General features: G+C 39.1%; 1 protein-coding gene across 2 annotated transcripts; it reads left to right on the top strand.

Annotated features, from left to right (window-relative positions):
• Positions 1-394: 394 nt before the first annotated feature.
• rps6ka2 (ribosomal protein S6 kinase, polypeptide 2) lies at positions 395-20,783 on the top strand. Of its 2 annotated transcripts, none has more exons than XM_044030963.1 (22): positions 395-1,152; positions 4,308-4,424; positions 5,754-5,835; positions 6,487-6,567; positions 7,482-7,561; positions 7,833-7,939; positions 8,025-8,062; positions 8,150-8,292; positions 9,701-9,771; positions 10,015-10,103; positions 11,070-11,134; positions 13,388-13,490; positions 13,700-13,818; positions 14,835-14,957; positions 15,094-15,183; positions 15,275-15,433; positions 16,297-16,458; positions 16,553-16,629; positions 17,737-17,854; positions 17,955-18,011; positions 18,144-18,224; positions 18,917-20,783. In XM_044030963.1, exons 1-22 carry the CDS (start codon positions 1,048-1,050, stop codon positions 19,064-19,066), a joined length of 2,217 nt encoding a protein of 738 aa, XP_043886898.1. In that variant the 5' UTR covers positions 395-1,047; the 3' UTR covers positions 19,067-20,783. The 2 variants fall into 2 exon arrangements, with proteins under 2 accessions (XP_043886898.1, XP_043886897.1); XM_044030962.1 differs by having other exon boundaries at positions 396-1,152; positions 13,700-13,845.
• Positions 20,784-21,521: the final 738 nt, after the last annotated feature.

Raw genomic sequence — 21,521 nt, 5'->3', positions numbered from 1 at the left:
GTTGACCTGTCCAGGTTTGTCCTGCGTCAGCAGGGATTGGCACCAGCAACCCTCGTGGAGAGATAGGACTTTATGTCTGCGTCAATTTATTAGTTACAGTTTATATATTTGCAACTTTTATCTTATTTTTTTATAATCAATAATAAAGGGGCACCCTTTTTTTAATTGATTTATTTTTGTTTATTCTGTATCACTTGAGCCCCCTGCCTCCCCCCTTAAACTTCTGTGCACGCCACTGATCATGTCTGCGTCCCTGTGTGTGTCATTGGATGTCACGCAGCAGGAGGACACAGGCAGACAGGGAGAGAGGTAGCTGGGTTGCACCATGTGACCTCAACAGCTGTTGCTGCATGCTGGTGTGTGTGCGTGCGTGCGTGCGTGTGTGAGGGAGAGAGAGGTGAGAGGCAGAAACAGAGGAGAAGAAGTGAGGGAGGGGCGCATGTGACTGGTCACAATCCCATATTCTGCAGAGAGTGAGAGACAGTAGGGGATGAAGACACACACACACACACATATCCTGATTCAGCGGAACAGATTTATTCGTCACCTTTCTCTCCCTGGAGCCTCACGCTCACGCAGCGACTCTGCTGCAACACAACACAAGCCCAGACCCCGCAGCAGCAGCAGGAGGAGGAGCAGGAGAAGCAGGAGCACCTGTCCCGTCCGTTCCTCGTCCCCGCAGCCGCCTGTCTGAGCAGATTAACGGCTCCGGCGCAAGCCGAGACAGCGCGCTTTGCTCACTGCAGTTAACAGGCGGAGGAGGGGTGGAGGAGGTGCTGGAGGTGCCGGAGGTGGAGGAGGAGGAGGACTGATCATGATGGCAGAGCCAAAAGGCGACGACTGCATCGAAGGTGGGCCAATGAAGAAACTGCGGGACAAATAAGGCACGCGAACACGTTCCCCCAAAAGCTCTGTTCTGTGCCGTTCTGCCTCTTCGTCTCTTAACTAAACCTTACACAGGACCCCCTGTCAGAAGGGACATGTTCATCATTATGGGATAGATGCAACAGAAGGCGGAGGGTTGGGGTAAAAAGTCTGCCCGTTGCCATGGATACCAGCACTCGGAAATTCACAGTGCGGAGATGGTTCTCCATCTACCTGAAGAACAAGGCGGCGAGGAGCAAGAACAACACGGGCTTCTGTCAGCTGGAGGTGAGTGTCCCTGTGTCACTGTGTTCATGATGGAATACAACTTGTGCCAAACCACACAGATGCCTCCAGCCAGGTGAAGGCCCCCTTTAGAAAGACAGTTTTATTAATGTATTCTTACTTTTTATCTTTATAAAGCCCCAATTGCATTTTAGTTGTACTTTCTGTGAGACAGCAGTACTTCTAAATACAGTAATGTTGTAGAGATGTGTGGGACATGAGTTTATGAAACATAGTACATGGTTACTGAAGATTTACCACTGTATTATTATTGTTATTATTATGTGTCTGTATGTGCCACTGGAGATGAATATACAAGGGATTTCCATCACAGTGTTGCAAAACATGCATCTGTGAATTTCTAAAAAAAAAAAAAAACTAAATAAGCCACATAAATTCTGAAAAGTAATTGAAAACAGCTCCCAGCTCAGACGTGTGGAAAGAATATTGTTGTTTTGTTTCATTACAGCACAGTTACAGCTGTTGCTCTGCCTGTGTCAGGAATTCAGATACTGTGAGAGAGAAAGAGAGAGAAAGGTTTCATGTAAAAAAAGAAATAAATACATTCAGAGTCACTCAGAAACACGCAGCAGTGAGGCAGGGCGGCCGGCTGATAGATAAATGGACACAGACAGACTGATTCAGTGGATGTTTCTATTAATAGCCCAAACAAACCAGTGGGTGGTTGGGGGAGGCAGCAGTGTGAGCTGTGTGATGCACATCATACCTGCATGTCTGGGACAAAAATAGAAAAAGAAACTCCCTCCCCTCCCTCTCCTCTGTCCCCTCCCTCTCCTGTGGTCTTTGTTGTGACCTGAGTGCTGATGAATCATCTTGACAGGCTACATCTCCCTGTATCTGTACATGCTTTTATGTCCCTGGCTGGCAAGTGTCTGTCTGCTCGTGTTACCTGACACAGGAAAGTTCTCTCTACTAAGAGTGGGTTTCAGCTACCTGTAGTGTAGGCATATGTTGATGGAGCTGGTTCCCTTCTGTTGCACTGTTTTAAAGGACACATAACTGGACGATTAATTGCAATTTTATCGAAATTGCAATATGGCCCACTGCAGTTTTAAAATTTCAAAGCCAAAATGTGTGTCAAAATATCATTTAAGTTGAATTATTGTCTTGATCTATGCAAATCTTATTCTACAGACTGAAGAGAACTAATTTGTTCCTCACAGATCTGCACAAATATCACACAGTAATCATTTTTTAATGTGTTTTTAAAATGAAAATGAGAATATTGATTGTAGGAATGACCTTTACCTCTCATATAGCGAGCGATATCCCTTTCCCTAGAGAAGAATCTAAAACTCCTACAAAATTATATGAAAATTGGCCCAACCTCACCGACAGTGAACAATATTTTTCATCATAATAATAGATTAGGTTTTATGTATTGCGTTATTAAATTCAACATTTAATGAACACAAGCTTGTCTAGTGTTTAGTAATTACAATTGTCTTCATGTTATGTTGATTTAATGCTTTAATGATTCTTTCTGTTTTTGTTATTTACAGATGTTATTTTGTTATGAACTACATTTCAAAACTAACACTTTTACTTTGAAATGGTGTGCACTATCATGCTCAGTATTTTTAAATGCAACATCATGATGGATTATGAAGATATAATTTTAATTTTCCCCTCACTTGACCAGCCTAGAAGTTCACTGGAACCTCAGGTCATTTTGAGTTTGAGGCCCCCTGCCCTAGAGCATCAGGGAACTTGCTTTTCTTTGCATACTGTACCAGGGAGTGTCAGTTAAAAACATTCAGGCTGCTGTAGAAACTTGCCAATGCAAGATTTGTATTACATTTTTATTTTAAATCAATCATACACATACAGCGTTACTATATTCCTGCCAATAGATGTTTCATTCTTGACGTTTAAGCATAAAACATGAAAGAATACTTTAAGTTAAACAGCTAGGCCTGGTTTAAGATCACTTTGATTCAGAGGATATTATCAGATTTTGATTTCTGTACTTCAATGGGCTGAAGGGAACAATTTCATCTAACAGTTGCAAACACATAGACATATACAGACCACTTAATGCTTGATTCAAAAAGAAGCAAAATAAAATTCGAACCACGGATCTAGCTATGATTGGATAACACCAAGCATCATGTCCTCAACATTCCCACCCATGCAGTAGTCAATACTTTATTATCAGGACTGAGTACAAATATTCAACAACTGTAAGGCTTGATGACATTTTTCACAGTTGTGGTTGCAAAATGTGTCACAGACAGAAAAATAATTAGCCCCTGCCAAATTCCACAAATTCAAGTTTGTCCCTGTGTCTGTGTCGATGTCACCAGAACAGACACATGCACTTTTCTTATTGTATCTACAAAATCTAAGTGCTATTTAATCCAGTAAACCTTTACACATCATGTCATCGCGATGCATTGATACGTTTCAGTTACAGAATTCAAATCTTTGTTTATGGGAAATAAAAGGGGAGTAAAAGTCAAGGTGAAGGAGTCGAGCGTTTTGCATCAGTGACTTAGCAGTGTGGGGTGTGGATCTGCACTGCACTGTTATGTCATGTCAGCACATTGTCTCCCTGTTCAGTCTCTTGTCTCATTACGCTGGAATGTGAGCCTCTGCTCGTTTCTGGGCCGTCGAATCGAGACAGCTAAAGAAATCGTTTTAGGCATAATCTCAACAGTAAAAAGGAACTTTCATTCAATGTGGGACCATTGTTAAATCTATCCAATATGGAGAACAACTGGAGATTTTGACCTTGCAACAAAACTGAATCTTGAATTTGAGATTTCTATTTTGCGTTGCTTCATGCTTCTTCTTTTTTAATGTGTGGGTATTAACAGGATAACTGTGATTTTATAATGTCTTGTTATACCTTCATTTGTACTAAATCTCTATAATTCTCACTATATAAACTGGGATCGATCTTAATGAGTAAGTTAACACTTGGGTATAAAATAAGCAATGATTAAAAATGCAGAATGGAAAAACGAATGCAAAACCACATACAATCCTTTGCTAATCCTCCCCAAAAGTCCCTTCTGTCCCACACATGACCTGGAATAACCGGGTTTGTGTTTCTGGCATTTTGTTGGTTGAGGATTTAAAAAGTTGTAGAGAACACACTGTACACATTGTGACTTCTGCTCTTATCTCTATAGGATGACAGCATCCTGAAGGAGATTGACATCAGCCACCATGTCAAGGAGGGCTGTGAGAAAGCAGACCCTTCTCAGTTCCAGCTCCTCAAAGTGCTGGGGCAGGGCTCCTACGGGAAGGTACAGGACACACACTTTAACCCACTGAGACCTGAATACCTCAAACCCCATCACATCAGAAAACCATGACAAGGGTCACATAGGTGGTCATGAGACACAACCAAGACAGAAAGTAACCCACCAGGCCTTGTGCTGGCTGCTGGCTGCTGGCTGCTTGAATGCATTTCACCTCTAGTCCAATAGTCCAATAGACATCTCGTGGGCACTGTCCACTCTCCTCAGATGTTAAATTCCTGGGTTTTTATCACCGACTTTTAGAACTGAAGAAGCCTCTTCATCAAGAAATCTCCCAAGTTGTCAATGATTTAATGACGTTTGCAGTACATGGAACATAACGTGTACTATAATTATCATTTTATAATATGACACTTTCCTTTTCTTCTCCTCTGTTATCACCCGAGTGCTGCTGATACTTTCCTCAGGAGCGGATGTTCTGTCATAATAATGAGCGCGACTGACAAGAACAACACCTTCCATCACGAGAACAAGCTTTTCATGAAGGAGTTACTTATTATGGCACAACAGACGAAAACGACCCCACATCCTGTACTGGCATCATGCTGCTTTAGCAAACGTACCACCTGGAGTCGTTATAGGGACCCTACAGTTGTCAATATTCATTTGTAATCACTCCCAAGAGACTGAGTCGGGACCAAGTGGCAACGGGTTGTAAGGACACCCTGAAGAATCTGAACGCCCCAGCAACCAAGCTCCTATTGAACAAAACCAGCTATCAATCACACCATTGTCCACCCCATGAATCAACATTTTTCCTGTAAATGTGAACGTTATTTACAAAATTGACGTCATGATCTATTGAAGAAGACACAACACCTTAAACTCCTCAGGAAAATGTTTACAGACATTATAAATTGAGTGAGAAGTGGACTCATTTTGCGTTTTAACTTCCATTTTCAGTTCTTATTGTGACCAGTAGAGTTGCCCCCTGAGTGCTATTATATGTACCGTATTCCTACTTACTTCATTGAGGAAACCAGAAGACATTTTTACATACAATACCACTGCCTTTTACTCAAGATTTTTTTCAATAACTATGCAGTTGTGATTCATTTGTCAAACATCTGCCTGGTTTATGTGTTTAAAATAATAATATAACAGAAATGTTATATTTTTAGATCAAATTTTGTCTTTCTCACTATGTATAATGTGTATTGGTTGTCACGCCAAAAGTATGGGAACACGGTTGAACAACTGAATCACACAAATGTCAAACTATCACCTGCTTCACTTTTCATTTGAAATGTTAGCCTGAGAGTTGTGACTGTGATGAAGACAGTGATGAACTGATGGTGATGATTTGTGTTGAAGGTGTTTCTGGTGAGAAAGATCCGGGGAGCAGACAGAGGACATCTCTACGCCATGAAGGTCCTGAAGAAAGCCACACTGAAAGGTAAAAATGAACTGTTGTATGAACCAATAACTGCTTTGGTTTGTTTGGAGACAATATTTAAATATAATGTTGTGATGAAATACTGTAGCAACTTACAGCAATGTTGTATTTATCTCTGGCCGGGGTAAACTGTGTGTTACTGAGGTGCATTAAACTTAACAGACTTATTGTCAAAAGGGCTCTGAGTAATAATCTAAGAGACATAGGACTGCCAGACTTCCCAGAATGCCCTACGTTTAGGAGGATTTTAGGCAAAAGAGGTTGGTTTGTACTTTTGTTTCCGATTAACTGGTTTTTGCAGTGAATGGGATTATCATAAATGAGGTGTGCAGTAAAATCAGGTTGAGATGACATGTGCTGATTTAGTGTCTTTGTAGAAGCCCTAATCCTCTTAACCTGCACCCCTGGTCTCACTAATGGTCTCATCCTGTCAAGGAGACAGATGCTGCAGTCACGCTGTTATTGTAGTTTTCACTGCAGAGCAGAGATGCAATACTGGAATACTGGGTCTAATTCACTCTACACCTTTTAATTAAGTAAATGCTCTTTCATCCTATGTGAATAAATGGTATAAGAGGCTTGTCACGCTTGATTTATGTTGAGATTAACAGACTGCACTGTTCTGCACTGTACCCACTCTCTCCTGTTTAGTTCGGGACCGCGTGCGATCCAAAATGGAGAGAGACATTCTGGCAGAAGTGAACCATCCATTTATAGTTAAACTGCACTATGGTGAGTCTGTTTCATCATTCTGATGCATGAATGATGATACACCATTTTGAGATGCTACGGTAAGTTTAAAATAACAATATGGCCAATAGTGGATGTTTGTTCTATTTTTATTGTTCTTTTGTGATATATACGGAGCCCCAGACGTGACATGGGGGGGAAAATATACTATAAAATATATAATGAATTACCTTGAGAGCTGCTTAAGAAAAAAGGGCTTTAAGAGGTCTGAAGGTGCACGATGGACAGAGCTGGAGTGAGATTCTTTTATTTTAGATTAGGAATGAGTTAGAAATATTCTCAAAAGCCTGACATTACAAGGAATTACCACATTATTACACAAATTGATATTTCATGCACACATTATACTCATTTGATTCATTACTCTCCAGATCGCCATTGCTTTGAAAATAGTGATTACCCAAGTAAGATTTCGGTTTGCGATCCAGATGAGTCAGACGGTGCCAGGTCCAGTGAGAAAAAAGGCATGGAGCGACATTTCAAGGCTACATTTGGCTTCTCCCTCTCATATTCTAAGGACGGCTCTTTGCAAAGAAATGACAACAAACAGTGGAGATTTTGTGGCTTTATAGTCTACATATGTGTATAAATTGGAGTTATGCCCCTTATTTCTGGGTGAGGCTGAGAGCTGAGCATTAGTATCAGTCTCTCTGAATCTAGTATATAACAAGGCTGTCAAACAGGTTAACTTCACATCCAAACACCTCAACTATTATTAGAATAGGGAGGGAAAAATATCAATTTATCTACGGCATATGTTTGATTGGATCTGGGGACGGAATGAATCAAAACAAGTCCAAACACTGAATGTGCGAAATTTTGCGGTGGAGCAGATTTGGTCCGTACACCTGAGCCCTGAATACATCCTGTGTGTGTGTGTGTGTGTGTGTGTGTAGCCTTCCAGACAGAGGGGAAGCTTTATCTGATCTTGGACTTCCTCAGAGGTGGAGACCTTTTCACACGTTTGTCAAAGGAGGTAGGTTTTTACATCGGATAAACCTCTTGGTTCTTTCCTCATCTTATTTTAACTTTTTAGCCTTCATTTTGAATGAGTGTAGACACTAACCACCACTCCCACATTTTTTAGTGCTGTGTCGATGTGAAAATTCAAATTCATTGTCAAATGAATGTTATATACGTTAGTTCTTATCGCCCCATGTCACCCACGACCTTGCTGTGGAGGATAAAGCGGTAGAAAATGGATGGATGGATACTGTAGTTCTCATCCTTGCCTTGTTTTGTCGCAGGTCATGTTTACAGAAGAGGATGTGAAGTTTTATCTGGCAGAGTTGGCCTTGGCCTTGGACCATCTCCATAGTCTGGGCATCATCTACAGGGACCTCAAACCGGAAAAGTACTGTCACACAACGCCTCCATTTTGTTGTATCACATAGCTTACACAATGAAAAGCATATTTTAATATTCATTTCAACCAACAGTATTCTTCTGGACGATGAAGGACATATTAAGATAACAGGTCAGTGCGTAGGACTGCATATTTGATCTGTCTCCGTGCATCTCCTTTTATCACATTTTTCCACCTTTTTCTCTCTGCGTCTCACAGACTTTGGATTGAGTAAGGAAGCCATCGACCATGACAAACGAGCATATTCCTTCTGTGGAACAATTGAGTACATGGCTCCAGAGGTTGTAAACAGGAGAGGACACACACAGAGTGCTGACTGGTGGTCTTTTGGAGTTCTTATGGTGAGAGAATTGTTAAAAAGTCACTTTCTGCAAGCGCTGGTAATCTTCCCTTCCATGTTTTGAGTACATTCATGTCTGCATAGCTTAGCTGTTGTGACATACTTAGTTCCTTCATTTGGATTTATTCTGCAATTAATGCTGTGTAATTACCACATCTGGCAGACAGGTCTCATCACTTTCCGTAAATTAAACATACATCTGCTTGATTCTTGTTTGCTTAATTGTTATCCTGGTGGCTTATTTGACTTGTACTGAGAAGGAGATTAACGTTAACTGGCAGCTGGCAGCTTCATCAGGGCAACAGGGGGATGTCACCCCCATCTGTCCTTGGCAAGTATTAGAATTACACAAAATATTAAAATTGAGAAAAGGAAAACAAATATTGCAGTATTTATCACATCTGCAGTCATGATCTACAGTTCATTTGAAATGTCGGCGCAGTCATTTTTCAGACAGCCAGTTGTAAATGGTGTCGGAGATGCTGGCTCGTCTGCAGTGGTGGCAGATTTGTTGTGACTCATCTGTGTTATCGGGCTTTAATTTATCTGCTCCATTAATTATTAGCAGGACAGGTCGTCTCCTCTCTGTCACCAGTTGTTTGCCACTGATTATAACGTTCAAAATCAAGATCCAGATTGTTATCCACAGTCACAATGTTAAAAGAAGTTAAAAAGTGTTATCATAATCGCAATATTTTATAACATTTTTCAAACTGCAGTGGAGGCGTGATATTTCTTAAAATGTCAAAATATCATTTTAGGTTAAATCATTAAATTTCCTGACCCACGCACATCTTATTCTACAGCAGGCCCATCGCGGCCCTCTGTCGGACCAATCCCTCTCATGTCACAAATCATATCGCACTCACAATTTCAGTCAAAATAAATCGCAACTGTAATGTCTCCTGGTTGTAACTGTTATCTTCACTGCGTCATCGTGCTAACAAACACGTAGATGTCTCCTTGGCAGAGAACAGTTATTTTTCACCTGTATTAGTGTGGTTTGTAGTTTGGTATTTATATATTATATATTTGTAAATGGATTTGTTTTTACAGTTAATCTTCCATTTTCTTTACTATATTTTCCTCTTCGATCACCATCTCTGCTCTGCCTGTGGGTGTTGGGAGAAAAACAAATCCAAATTCTTCCCTGAGTTTGACAGATTACATGTCTGTTAATGTGCACGGAACAGTGTAAGCATGTTAATGTACTTATTGTGGGTAAGTACGAGGGAAAATGTGTCCGCTGGTAACATATATGAACTGATAAAATAACTGTATATGAAGGAGGCCTCATTTAAATCACAAATAAAGCTCGAATTGAGTATTCAAAACAATGTCTACAGTGTCATGTTCTGAGCTGCTGAGCTGACGTGTGTCTCACAGTTTGTGTTTCATCTGTTTTCCAGTTTGAGATGTTGACGGGATCTTTACCGTTCCAAGGAAAAGATCGCAAGGAAACAATGGCACTTATTCTAAAGTAAGAAGATAACTTTTGTGGTTCTTCTACAGCTGACTGTGATCTGTGTGACATCTTCATTCACAATATTATAAATTAAACTCTCTTTGATTTATGTGAAACCGCCTTTATGAGCCTTCAGCAATTGATTTTGGGATAACTCGTTATTCTCGGGCTAAGAAAAATGATAAAGTTGTTTACATGAAGAACAGAACAGCTCATCCCAGCGTCATTAATCATGTGTCTCTTGTGTTGTGTGTCCAGGGCTAAACTGGGAATGCCACAGTTCCTCAGTCCCGAGGTGCAGAGTTTATTAAGAGCACTCTTTAAGAGGAACCCTGCTAATCGACTAGGTACTGCAACAAACAACAAACATGTACTGTATCACATGGAGGGACACAAAATGCACAGGTTACATCATTTGGCAGCGTTCCTTTACTTTAACTCATAAAACAACTCATTCTGATCAGGTCTGTTTGTAGTGAGCTAATGAAAATGTCACGTAACACCAGAACACTAAAGCTGATGATTTGAACATGGTGACACTCATGAGTGCAGCAGCTTCATGCTCTCTTTTGTATGCCCTATGTTTTATTCAGTGTTATGTGTTTTCTATGTTTGCACCATTTTCCTAATGGGCTTTTCTGTTAATGAGAGACTCTAACTTGCTGTAGGTGTGAATGTGAGTGAGTGTCAGAGTGTGTTTGGCCTAGTGAAATACTGGTTACTCTAAACCAGCAGTCCCCAACCTCGGTATAGAAACAACTAAAAACAAAATGTCTACAAATACAACTCACCATCCCCTTGAATTAGTCTGAGCCCTGAGCTTGTTTCCCTCCTACGGGCCGGTCCCATCTGCGGGTAATGAGAGACGATGACACCCCAAGTGTGTTACTTATGTCCAGTTTGTTTTTGGTCGCTTCTCTGCAGAAAATCCCACTTCACAAAGATAGGATATTGGAAATGGAAGCAGGATATTCAGTGCGATGTCTGGAATGGATATTCTGCTTTGATGAGCGCTTTTTCAAAATAAAAGATCCAGTACCGGTCCGTGGCCCAGTGGTTGGGGACCTGTCCTCTAAATTGTCTTGAATAGCTGGATGGATAAGATAAGATAGATTGCACACAAAGAGCACACAACAACTACAATACATTGAAATAGTTTCCCATAGTACAGTCATAGTATGTTGAAAAACATTTTTGATATTCAGGGTTTTGATGGAGAGAGATATGAATGGTATGGATGGTTGGATTTGCCTAACAGATGTGAGCAATGACACCCTTTTCTCTCAATCTGCCTCTCTGTGTGTGATTGATAGGTGCGGGACCAGATGGAATAGAAGAAATAAAAAGACATCGCTTCTTCGCGTCCATAGACTGGAATGTAAGCACAATTTATGAGGAATATTTACAGAAACGTCCAGCCGTCAAACCTTCTTGTTGTTTTTACTGGTAAAGGATGTGCTCTCACTATAGCAAACGTGCCGAGGTAATTTTTTACATCTTTTTAGCAGTTTATCAGTTCAGTTTTCCTGGGCCTGATTCTGGCAGTTTGAGTCTCTCACTATCTCGAAGTTACACACCTCTCAGTTTGGAGTGAAACTGACTTTTTACAAGAACACGATTCTTATTTTAGCAAAATATTGTGTTATTTTTTGGCAATTCTTTGTAAGCCACACCTGTGGAAAAAATGCTGGACGTAGCTCATGTTCTGCCCGACTACCAACAACTGCACCTTGGTTGCTGTGGTTGTGGTATCATATCGTTTAAATCCTACAGTAAGTTCATCCACTACCTCCACAGATGCCCACAGTCATGAATCATTCATACGCATCCTCAGAAAGAGATTTTGCTCCGTGTGAAAATCCCTAAACTCCCTTCCTTGATGTCTTCCCCCACAAACTTTAGTGTAACTAATGCTCTTATCTGTGAAAGCCTCTCTCACAGAGGAAAAATGTCTGCCTGCAAAACATTTCCTGCGCGATCCAACCTCAACATCCAGCCGACATATGACGCTTTAAAGGGATCATTCTTCAAAACCTCATGCCTTGAGCTTATTGGACCTTTAAGACGCCTGTCAGACAGTAGTGGATCATGCTCTGAGGCTGCAGTTTCCGTTTCTGGTGAACTTTAAAGCTCGTTCTGCGGGCGATGACTTAAATATGAATAGCCCTCGTGCTGCAGAAGCCTCAAAGAGGAACTCAGGTAATACAGTGGTTTTATTGTGACATCCAGTGGCCAGAGGTATTAAGTTTTTGCTATACTGGTAACAGATATTGCTTTCAAAAGGAATATCATAGACACACGAGCTTCAAGTATAAAGAATAAACGTCTCCTGTGCCTCTTAGAATGTAAAAATAATCACTAGTTTTTTGTTTTATTTATAGTATCCTTACATGTGTCTTTACTAAGCAACAAAGTATTTTAAGCTCCCAACTGTCACACTCTTGTACCCATTATTTCTTGTGATTCACATTTATTCACTGTTATGCAAAGTGTTGCTTTCATGTCAGACAAAATCCACCATTATATGCTCTGCGCGCTAATCTCGGCTCTCGACACCAGCTCTCAGAGTCATAACACTCAAACACTCCCCGCCATTACAATCGCTGCCTTCCTTCCTTCCTTCCAAACACAACATTTGCCTATTTGCAGATGGTGTTGCTGGCTTGATGTGAGAAAGCCATCAGTAAGAGGCTTATGTTCTTCTTCTGCTCACTATGCTAATTAAAGCATGCAGCGCCGCATCGGGTAGAGTGATTCCTCCTTTGGCTTTTGCTTTATTTGAACTCAAATCTTCCATTAAGATGTTTGACCTGTGGGAAGTTTCTGTGATAAATGGGCTCGTCGTCTCAGCGGCTCTTTGTCAAAACAGCAGATGAGAGCGTCCATTAGTGGTAACGGTATGATGATAAATAAGGGATATTTTCTTCTTTTTTTCCCCCTCTAATGCTGGTGGCCTCTGATTAAACAACTGGTGTTGCAAAGGTGACACCTGCAGGTCATATTTAGTAATACACTCACTTAACACTCACTTAAGTAAATAACATTAGAATCTTTTCAACACAAGGTTTCTTTTTCATTACTATCTGTAAAATGTAAGCTTTTTCATCATCAAACATTAAATTTATTTATCTGTTTTATTCTACTTTAGCATAAGTGACATCATCTCTATTTTCAGTGACACTATAAAAAACTATTTCACACCTAAGCCTAAGAATAGCTGAATAGTTTTCAATATCTGGCAGTTATTTACAATTTACTGCATGATAAAATAGTGTATTAACGATTTAAACTGAAGAAAAAAACACTCACTAGTTGTACATGAACACTAGATTTTGCATGTTAAATTGAACAGTATAACACATATTTGAAATAACATTTGTCTGAGTCTCAATGTCCAAAAACAGACCAAAAAATGAAAACTTATGTACAGGCGTTTTTTCCAACTCTCTCCTCTCTCGTGACAAAGACGCTGATTCACCAGCTTCCTGCAACGGCACGAGTGAAATTACTGTAATAACCACACGTTTGCTTTGACGTGCAACTTCACACTGGAATTGTGTTGTTTAATAGACTAAAGCAGAATGTTGTTGTTTCCACTAACACTTCTTCTACATTGTTGTTCTTTCTGTAGAAGTTGTACAAGAAGGAAGTGAGGCCTCCTTTCAAACCAACTGTCGGCAGACCTGAAGACACTTTTCATTTTGACCCTGAATTCACCTCCAGAACACCAACTGGTAACGAAAGCACTAACAGTCATAAAGAATGTGATGAGTGAATGAGATAATGAGATAATGAGGAAACTAAAAGGTGAAAATGTAGTTCGGTAGAGAAGACATGACAGCGTCAGTAGAGATGCTCCTGTAAATGTTAAGAGCTCAGTTATTTCACAATAATCTCACACAGTGAACCTTTAATGTTTGTATCCTTGTGATTGTTTACCCAGATTCTCCAGGCATTCCGCCCAGTGCAAACACACACCAGCTGTTTCGGGGTTTCAGCTTTGTCGCAACAAATCAAAGTCAGGAATCGAGTGTTGCCACGGTAGCGACTTCTCGTCAGGAGGTGAAGAACGCCGACCCCATAAAACAGGTATATCTATATATGTATATATATATATATATATATATATATATATATATATATATATATATATATATATATATATATATATATATATATATATATATGTATATGTATGTATGCTGTTAAAAAAGTCTGTCTTTACAGCTTAACTGACACAGAACAGGTAAATCCCTTTTTTATAAGGCAGATATTTCAGCAGCTAATAGAAGCACTTCATTATGTACAGCCACTGCCCACTGGTGGCCTTTGGAGGTACTGCAGGAGGAGTCTCTTTACAGATAACAAACAAGTCTTCCCAAATTGTTGGAAACATACAGTGTTCTCCTTCATTTGGGAGAATGAAAAAATTAAAATATGTCAGATTGTATGTCATACTTTTTATTCCAAGTTTGAAGGTTGTACACGAATGAACACGACATATAGACTATTTCATATTAGAGCTTCACTTTTGCCAAAACAGTAATTAAGACTATGGTTGTATATGATAATTAATTGGTAATTTTCATAATGTTTTCTTAAAATGTGCCACAGTTGATGTACAGTACTGTGCAAAAATCTCAGGGCAAAACCAGCTGTCTGTCAAATTCTGTGATTTTTGGATTTTAAGGATGTGATTTGTGTTTGTAAGCTGTCAATGTGTGTAACTCATAAAACATGTGCAGTTAATGTTCATCGTGTCTTAAATAAACCTGCCGCAATGAACATTTTTCATTTGTCGACATTAAATACTAGGACAAACAAGGGTTTAGTGTTTCAGGTTTAAGAGATCCTAAGTCGTGTTATTGTTCAAGTGTCGCACTACGTTACACTAAACACTGAACACTTTTCTTCAGAAAATGTCTTATTTTAAAACTGCAGACATGTTTCCCACATTTTCTGAATGTGTTCCAATGAAGTGATTGAGAAATAACTTTAGTGTCCGGTCAGTACAGCATCACCAGTAGTGATGATATGTTTCCATGAACATTCTGAACATTATGTGTTTGTGTCTGTAGCATCTCCGTGGCGACGTGGCCTTTAGTGACGTCTATGAGCTGAAAGAGGAAGTGGGACAGACTGTGACCTCTGTCTGCAGGAGATGTCTGCACAGAGTTACTGCTGTGGAATATTCAGTGAAGGTAGTGGACGTCAGTGTGCAGATGTTCCCTAAGATTCTCAGTGTTGGGCTGAAAAGTCCAGCATCTCCTTGTAAATATTACATGTACAGTACATGAGTGGTCATGCGTCTTCCATTATTTGTCCCGCGTGTTTCAGATCGTTGAGAGAGCGAAGAAAGACCCGTCAGAGGAGATTGAGATTCTGTTGAGATATGGACACCATCCAAATATTATTACCCTGAAGGACGTGAGTGTCGTACACCCACCACTTGCTGTACACACACGACGACTCCATGTTTTACTTACTGCAATTCCTCTGCGTGTATTCCTCCCTGTAGGTGTTTGACGACGGTCAAAGTGTGTTCCTGGTTCAGGATTTAGTGAGGGGCAGTGAGCTCCTTGACAGAGCTCTGACGGTGCCACGTTTTACGGAGAGAGATGCATCAGACGTCATCTGCACTCTGGCCAAGACTGTGGAATATTTACACTCAATGGGGGTAAGATGGAGACAAAAAGAGACAATAAAGAAACAAAAACCCTAAATACAGATGCTGTTTACATCGTTATACTTTAAGTACATGTTCTTTATAACAAGGAGAAAGTCACTTTTAGGAAAGATTGAACACAGAGACATTTTATTTGTAGATTTAGGCACATTTGTCTTGCAGTTTTAAGACGGTTGCATCCTTTGACAAACGTCTTACAGACAGCACAGACGTTACACATGAAATAATAATCATAATAATAAACTTTATTTTTATAGCACCTTTCATACAAGGATTGCAGCTCAAAGTGCTTCACAATAAAAGGAAAATGAAATGTAAAAAGAAAAGAGATGCAAATACAACAATAACACACAACACAGGATGGAATAAAAAGGAAAAGGCTAAAGTCAAAAAGGTAAAAACCCCATTTTAACTTTGAAATAAAACAAAAGCTTGCAAATAAAACAGTGAAATATAACACAGGGTGGAATAAAAAAGGGAAAGGCTGGAGCCTAAGAGGTTAAAACCCGGTTTTAACTTTAAAATAAACTGAAAAATACAAATAAAACACAGGGTGGAATAAAAAGGAGCTAGCTGAAGGCTAGAGTAAAAATATCTAGTGTGTTCCAAAGTTCAGGGTTTTAAATAACAAAGGCGGCATCCCCACTTTTCTTTCGACTAATAATAATGTGTGAAATTATGAAAAAACAAAGTTAAAAGAATGAAATGAACATGCTCCAGGCTTATTATTACATAATAGTAAATAATTAATAGACCATGACTGGAATAAATAAATGCATATGTCACTAAACATATAAAGAGATAATGTGCAGTGCTGATTGTTCTTGTCCGTGTGTGTCTTTCCCCTTTTCAAGGTTGTGCATCGAGACCTGAAGCCCAGTAACGTCCGCTACGCCGATGACAGCGGACGACCGGAGAGCATCAGAATTTGTGATTTTGGATTTGCCAAACAGCTCAGAGCTGAAAACGGCTTGTTGATGACGCCGTGTTACACGGCGACATTCATGGCGCCCGAGGTACAGAGTCAATCCTCATTCACAAACTCTAAAAGCAACCAGGAATACATATTTTTCTACACATTTCGTTTAAATAATTTTTCTTAACTCACAGGTTCTGAAGAAGCAGGGCTATGATGCAGCCTGTGACATCTGGAGCCTTGGAATCCTGCTTTACACCATGATAGCTGGGTCAGTTTAAAATGATTCATAAAATCTTTATTCATTCAGTACATCTCAAATGGTTAAAAAATATATATATAAATAATAACCCTAATTGTGTGACAGCATAAGAATATAACAATATTAGCTATAAAGACTGAGTTCCACTCAACTGAGCACAGACCTCTGTCTCTTTCAGTGTCTCAAATGTTACATCTTGGATCTGCAGTGTTTTTCAGATTCACAACAAACTTATATTTAAAAGAAACTACAGATTTACTCTGCCATATTTCATTTGGCCTGTTGTTTTAGAGTCTCTGGGTTCTTATTTCACACTTTCTGTCCCCTTTGTTTTTCAGCCAAGAACAGTTGAAACAGGAACACTTAACCTGTAGAACACAGAGCATTTAGGCTGCTTTTTTCCAATATAGCGTGTTTTATGTCCTTTTTGTTCAGCACAACCTATAGGCAATTGTTTTAGTTGTCACCAAATATATATATAAACACACCTGAGCAAAAAGAAAGCATTTTTAAAAAAAAAAATCGGATTGAATTTGTGAAGTTTGAAAATATGTCAAAGGGCACTTGGCTCATTTTTAGGAACAAAAATAAACGAAAAACTCTATTTATTTTTCAAACACACACCCCAGGATGTCCATATAAGGAGTGAGCACTAAGGGTTTAAAAGGAAAGAAAAAAAGTAAGTGGTATTGTATGTGAAATGTGAAAGGGCTGCAAAGTACTGTGCTCTCTAAATGTACTAGAGCCCAACGTGAAGAGAACAAAGAGGTGATGTGTTCCGTTCCTGTCTGAAGCAGACTCAAATTCAGCTCTTAATAAACATGAATCAGAGGGATTTAAGCTGTAACTCTGTAGAGACACACGCTGTAACCTTACATTTATTCATATAATAGTCTCACTCTCCAGGCGACCGTTTCATTGTCAGGGTCACACAGTCTACCTCTTACTTGTTGCTCTCCTGAGTCCACTATAAATACTCCATAGATTCCTAATTGGACTCTCCTCAGTAGGTTTCATTGTCTCGGTGTGTTATAATGTCAGAGGCTGTTTTTTATTCTCTTAGAATCCAGCCATTCTTTTAATTGCGCTCTGTAAATTTCTATCGGTTTGGTCCAGTTTCAGTCCGTTTGCCAGCAGTCCTGAGGACACAGCCGAGGAGATTCTGGCTCAAATTGGCAGCGGGAAATTCATCATCACCGGAGGGAACTGGGACCTGGTGTCAGATGCTGCCAAGGTAAGAAATATTATTTTTTATTTATTGTTGATGGATACACATTTAGTTAAGTTCTGTTGCAGGATAAATATAACTAACATCAACACTTAATGTTTGATAGGACATCGTGATGAAGATGCTCCATGTGGATCCTCACCAGCGCCTGACTGCACCCCAGGTATTTTTAAACCATAACATGATTTACTGTAGTAGTCGTGCTGTAGGGATTCCTGGCTACAACTGTTTAAGGATTACAGTTTTTGAAGTTTTTTACATTAGAAAAATCATCACTTCATGTCACGCTTTCCAGATTCTTCGTCACCCCTGGGTCGTAGAGAGAGACCAGCTGTCTGACAGAACTCTCACCAGACAGGACGCACTCACTGTCAAGGTCAGACTGCTGTATTTTTACATATCATAAAGAAAAAAAAAGAAAAGATGTAATCTTCAGTAGTTCGCTGTAGTCAACTGGACTTAAGTTTGAAGACGTTTCCCAAGAGGCTTCTTCACTTCAGCTTCTTGGATGAAAGTTCAACATCTTCAAATTTCACTTAAGCAAAGTCCAGTTGCCTACAGCTCATCTAGTGAAGATAATTAAGGCAGCATACATAAATAATACAGTATTAATGTCTGTTTTTGTGTGTAATTAATATCAGTATAATTTTTTTAAAAAGGTGTAAAGTTGAATTTTTGGGCCTGAAAAGTTTGGTACAATACTTAACGTGAAACGCAGAATTATACCTTAAAATGCCTTAAAAACACATTTCACGAAGCCAGCAACGCTGTATGAATTAAGCGAAACAGAAAATTAACCACAAAATCAAAACACACAAATTGTAAAAGAAATTGAATTTGAACATTTAAAGTTATTGTATTTTATTTTATATATTAAATATACAAGTTTGTATGTTCAAAATGTTTTGTAATACTATAAAACCTGCAGTGTCTGATATGAGTGTGTTTCTCTCTGTGTCCATCAGGTGGCACTGTCTGCCACTTTTTGGAGCACAGTGCAGTGGTTTAGACCAGCCTTACAGTAACAGAATATAAAGTAGACTTGTCTTTTTATTGTGTTTCCACCAGGGGGCGCTGTCTGCCACTTACTCAGCTCTGAGACGCTGCGCTCCTGCTCCCGTCCTGGAGCCGGTGCAGTCGTCCAGCCTGGCTCAGCGGAGAGGGATGAAGAAAGTGGCGAGTCCAAAAGTCAGTCCAGGACTGAAAGAGAAGGAGTAACCTCGAAACGATGCGACTGCGACTCAAACCAAACTATGGGCCGTAAAGTACAGATACTTTATGAGGAAAGCACAAAGAACAACGCTTACAGGCCTGTAAATATAAACCACTGATATTCAGCACATGTACAATGATTATTAAAATGATTAAAAAAAATAATAATAATTAAGCCTCTGGTTTAAACGATGTCTGACATTTAAAGATTTGGTTCAGATCTCTTTACAGGAACGAATTAAATGTAAATTTTAAATCTCTACATTTTGAATTTGATACTGTGGGATTTACTAATCCATCACATACATCTGCACTGAGACCCTGACCAACATCTCTCTCTCTATCTTTTTTGATTGAAATTATTTCTTTTTTTATCTCGGCCACAGCGGATGATCCGCACACATGATTTGACAGAGATTTTAACGCTGGATTCCCTTCCTGATGCAATACATTGGGGCTAATTTGGAGTGTCCAATTAACAATTGGGGATGGGGCAATGGTGATTGGGTACCTTGCTCAGGGGGACCCAAACTGGCGTAAGCCAAGTCCTTTTTCACTTGGCCATGGGCTGTCCCCATTCTTGCTTGATTGAAATAATAAAAATAATAATATTTGATCAATTTTCATGGGATCAAGGTAACATTTCTAACATTTAAAGCAACATTTACATCATTTTGGTGATACATAATGCATTAGTCAGCTCTGACACTAAAACACTGATTAACCCATATCTAAATGAGCTAATCCAGCTGAAATTTGGAACAAAATGATCAGTATTCTGTGCCACAAAGGATCAGTCGTCCATTTCCATCTATGTCATTAACAAAGTCTTCCATAGTCATGACATACAAACATAATATTTGATTTGAATTCTTCACTTATGCATGTACCAAATGTTAATATCCTACCAAAGGGAAATTGTCAATGATACCGTTGAAGTCTTACTGTTTATAATAATAATACTGCTATAATTATTCTACTGTAATGTATTGTTGTCTTCCATAAACACAGCCTTTGCCTCTTAATGTTAAATATGTCAAGATTGCACTTCCCCCCCGGTGGAAACAGTATTTTTTCGAGTGTCATTCAGCTTAAATAGTAGTCCTGAAAACTGCACAGCGTCCTATGGCTCAGCTGATACAACGCCGTATTATTACGTGACTTAGCATTGTCATAGTTTACCATTCAGTGTGTGTGTGTGTACTCGAGTGTCCAGTGAGCTTCTGTTTGCTCTTAGCATCTGAGCGTTTAAAACAAAAACACTGTGTCAGAAGTTTTGTATAAGTTGTCGTTTGCCACTGCCCTGTTTGTGTCTAATATGTCGAGCAGTCACTACTACGAGGTATAAGACAGAATCGCAGATTATTATTATTATTATTATTATTATTATTACTGTTGAGTAGCACACTCTGTGTTGTACAGTTTTAAGCCGTTAGGATTGTGATGCTCCTTATCCATTAACAACATTTATTGTGTGTAATCAATAAGCACTGTAGCAACAACGCTGTAATCCTGTACATATTATTTTTGCTGCAACACAATCTGTATGTGCTGTGACAGAGACACTGGCACAACTGTGCAAGGTGAAGCTGGGAGCGATGCAATCAAGAGTACGACCACCATGCTGTAGATATTGTGTGGTACAATGATATGATGATAAAGATGTAAATACCCTATTGTTTATGAATTTAGGATGTGTATATAGTGCAAACCCACCAGTAAAGAAATGAAAGACTATATATGTATATGTCTGTATATATATATATATATATATATTTATATATATACATATATATTTATGTGTATATATATATATATATATATATATATATATATTTATATACATATATACGTATTAATATTAATTATGGGCAAGATGTTATACTGCACATATTGTGTTTGCAGATATACTGAGATTGTACATTAATAGTATGTTGTGCATCCATTGCTCAGACTGTACATACTCTCTATAAACGGCCAATCATTGACAGTGTTGGCGCCAATGCCAAAGTTTTACAAATAAAGGAAAATGAAAGAAATGGCAGTGAAATGTGTGTGTACTTGCATTTGTTACCTGTTTTCTGGCACTATTGTACCTTGTCAGAACCAGAAAAAAGTCATAGGTTAGTATGTTGTCCAAAATGTGACAAAAAATTGTGGACGACATACTCAACTATGACTTTTTTGTCATATTTTGGACGACATACTATACTTTGACTTTTTTATGTGATTTTGGACGACATACTAACCTATGACTTTTTGATCAAATTTTGGATGACATACTAACCTATGACTTTTTTCTAAGATTTTGGACGACGTACTAACCTATGTCTTTTTTTGAGGATTTTGGACAACATACGATACTATGACTTTTTTGAGTGATTTTGGACGACATACTATACTATGACTTTTTTGAGTGATTTTGGACGACATACTAACCTATGACTTTTTTGAGTGATTT

Source organism: Solea senegalensis, linkage group LG7 (genome assembly GCF_019176455.1).
Source record: "Solea senegalensis isolate Sse05_10M linkage group LG7, IFAPA_SoseM_1, whole genome shotgun sequence".
Classification (NCBI taxonomy): domain Eukaryota; kingdom Metazoa; phylum Chordata; class Actinopteri; order Pleuronectiformes; family Soleidae; genus Solea; species Solea senegalensis.
Note: the sequence above shows the minus strand (reverse complement) of the source record. Positions and strands in the feature narration are given on the sequence as shown.